Genomic DNA, 2,675 nt, shown 5'->3' on the forward strand with positions numbered 1-2,675 from the left:
AAATATAATTCCCCTCCCACTTACGCAGGAGACCCCCCCTCCCAGCATTGCAGAGTTAGTTATTATAAGTTAAATACCCAGTGTTTTGTCATAGAATATAGGTGGTACATAAGCTGTCGTAAACCTACCCTACAAGCTTCATCCCCACTTCAATCTCAGTATTAACCATACTGCTCTACCTTACACGTGAATCTGCAAAAATAAGGTTTTGTCAAATCTCTGTGATTATCCCCATGTTGTTTTCTCTTCATGAGATGCCTTTGTGTACTAACAGAAAAGTAGTTTTAGGATTCCATGCTATTCATTCACTTATATATGATATCTGAGCATTTATTCACTCCCTGAATAGAAATTACCCCTTCTTATTCAGAGATTTGATTGTATTTCATAGACTTATATGTTTATCTCTCAACATGCTTCATTGCAGAGATGCTGTGTTCTCTCAACACACCAGTTTTTATAAGGCAAATTACATTTATAGCCAAAGTATACAAATAACATTAAGAAATTAAGAAATTGTTCTTAAAAGAGAGAGAGAGAGAGATTTGATATGACCAAAGTACATCCATCACTGTTTTCTAAATGAATAGTGCTTCTATAAAACATATAGGGAATATTTTTAATGAGATGGATATGTATTTAGTTTTAAACATACTGAATTTCTAGTATTTTGTAAGAATACATTTTTCTTCCACTTAGTCCCCTGGCCTCTTTCTTTCACTTTACTTCCTGTTTCTAACTACTCTACTAAGCCAATCAATCAACCCTTCAATTAAACCAATAAGAAAAAAGCTGTTTGTACTCTAAAAGTAAGTGAAATGGAGTACTCAACTAGGTTATGAAAAGAGGGGCAGAGCAGGAAGAGAAAGCTACATAAGAAATATTGAAGCAGGCTGATGGAGAGAAATTTGGAGGACAGAAAGAGAAAAAGAAATAGAGAAAATGAGCAACAGAAGAAGGAAGAGAGAAAATGGAAGGGGAGGAAAAGAAGAAAGAGGAGAAGAGGAGAGAGAGAGCTTGAGGGAGAAAGAGGAAGAGAAAGAGAAGGATGAGAGAACACCTGGTACCCACAGTGGAAATGAAAACATGTCTTCTGTAAATTGACCCCTTAGATATCTGGGAATCATGAACACATCTTATGCTTATCTTCAAAATAATCATATAGAATGTTTGCTAATCCAGCTTGATATCTAGAATCCAAAGCTTCCTATTCTCATTCCCTGAATGAGTTAATACACACAAAAAGACATCCTTCCCATTAAGTGATCCTGGCTGTACCTCGTTTACAAGGCCTAATTTCAGGGCATCTCCTCATTTATCAGATGTATACATGTTAACATGTAATCTTTAGGACCAAAACAGGAGGTGTTTATCTTCTGTTTATTTTGGGATGAATATTCTAAGCACCCTTTCACGGATCTGCTTGGTCCTGACTCCATAGATAACAGGGTTGAGCATTGGTGGAATAACCACATAGAGATTGGCCAGGAGGATATGAATGTAGCGGGGAACATTCTGGCCAAAACGGTGTGTCATAAAAGAGAAGAGGGCTGGGATGTAAAAGGCCAAAATTACACAAACATGGGAACCACAGGTGCATAGAGACTTGAGCCTGGCCTCACGGGAGGGGAGACGGAAAACAGCACAGAGAATTTGGACATAGGAGAGAGCAATGGCCATGATGTCAAATCCCAGGATAGCAATGGTCCCCAGACCATATATGATGTTGACCCTGATACTTGCACAGGCCAGACGAGCAAGCCCCATGTGCTCACAGTATGTGTGAGGAATGATGTGGTGTCCACAGAAGGGCAGTCGCAAGATGAGGAATACAAAGGGAAACACACAGAATAAAGATCTCCCAACCACCCCAAAGCCAATAAGAGATACTGTCTTGTTAGTAAGGATTGTGCTATAACGAAGGGGGTTACAAATAGCTACATAGCGGTCATAAGCCATGGCCAGAAGGACTACTGACTCCATGCCAGTAAAGATGTGAATGAAAAACATTTGAGTGAGGCAGGCATCAAAAATGATCTCCCTGAGGCTGAACCAGAAGATGCCCAGCATCTTAGGGATGGTGGCTGTGGACAGTCCCAAGTCAATGGTAGCCAGCATCGCCAGGAAGTAGAACATGGGCTGGTGGAGGCTGTGCTCAGTCTGGATGACAAACAAGATGGTGAAGTTTCCTATGAGTGCAATCAGATACACAGCACAAAAAGGAAAGCCAATCCAGATGTGAATGTTTTCCAGTCCTGGGATGCCCAGCAGCAGGAAGGAGGAGGGGTGGAACTGGGTGTCATTGGAAAGAGGCATCTTGGCTTGTGATTTCATTTGAATGTGTTCACTGCAGATGTGTGCTGACCCATATTGGGAGGGACCAGTCTGTGACCATTAAGTTTTACAGTACTGGAAAAAAACAAAAACCAAATATCCTACCTGTTTATCCCCATAGCAGAAACCTCATCAATAGCCTTTTTGCCAGAATCATTGAAATCCTCTGTCATAATAAAATTATTCCAATTGAAATTTAGTCACCGAAAACTGATTAATTTTATTACTCTAAAACTTTGTTTCACAGAAACAAAGAGGGAGGGAATAAGAGACTAGAAAGTAGGATATCATGTAATGTTAAGAATGACTTTAGTGGGACCTCTTCATGGTAACACATCACT

At 40.0% G+C, this 2,675-nt stretch overlaps 1 protein-coding gene across 1 annotated transcript; it reads right to left on the bottom strand.

Annotated features, from left to right (window-relative positions):
- Positions 1–1,380: 1,380 nt before the first annotated feature.
- On the bottom strand, positions 1,381–2,316 carry LOC105068546 (olfactory receptor 52E2-like). The gene has a single exon (XM_010954423.1). The coding sequence runs from the start codon at positions 2,314–2,316 to the stop codon at positions 1,381–1,383; it is 936 nt and encodes a 311-aa protein (XP_010952725.1).
- Between the last annotated feature and the right edge of the window lie 359 nt (positions 2,317–2,675).

Source organism: Camelus bactrianus, chromosome 10, assembly GCF_048773025.1.
Source record: "Camelus bactrianus isolate YW-2024 breed Bactrian camel chromosome 10, ASM4877302v1, whole genome shotgun sequence".
NCBI classification, from domain to species: Eukaryota; Metazoa; Chordata; class Mammalia; order Artiodactyla; family Camelidae; genus Camelus; species Camelus bactrianus.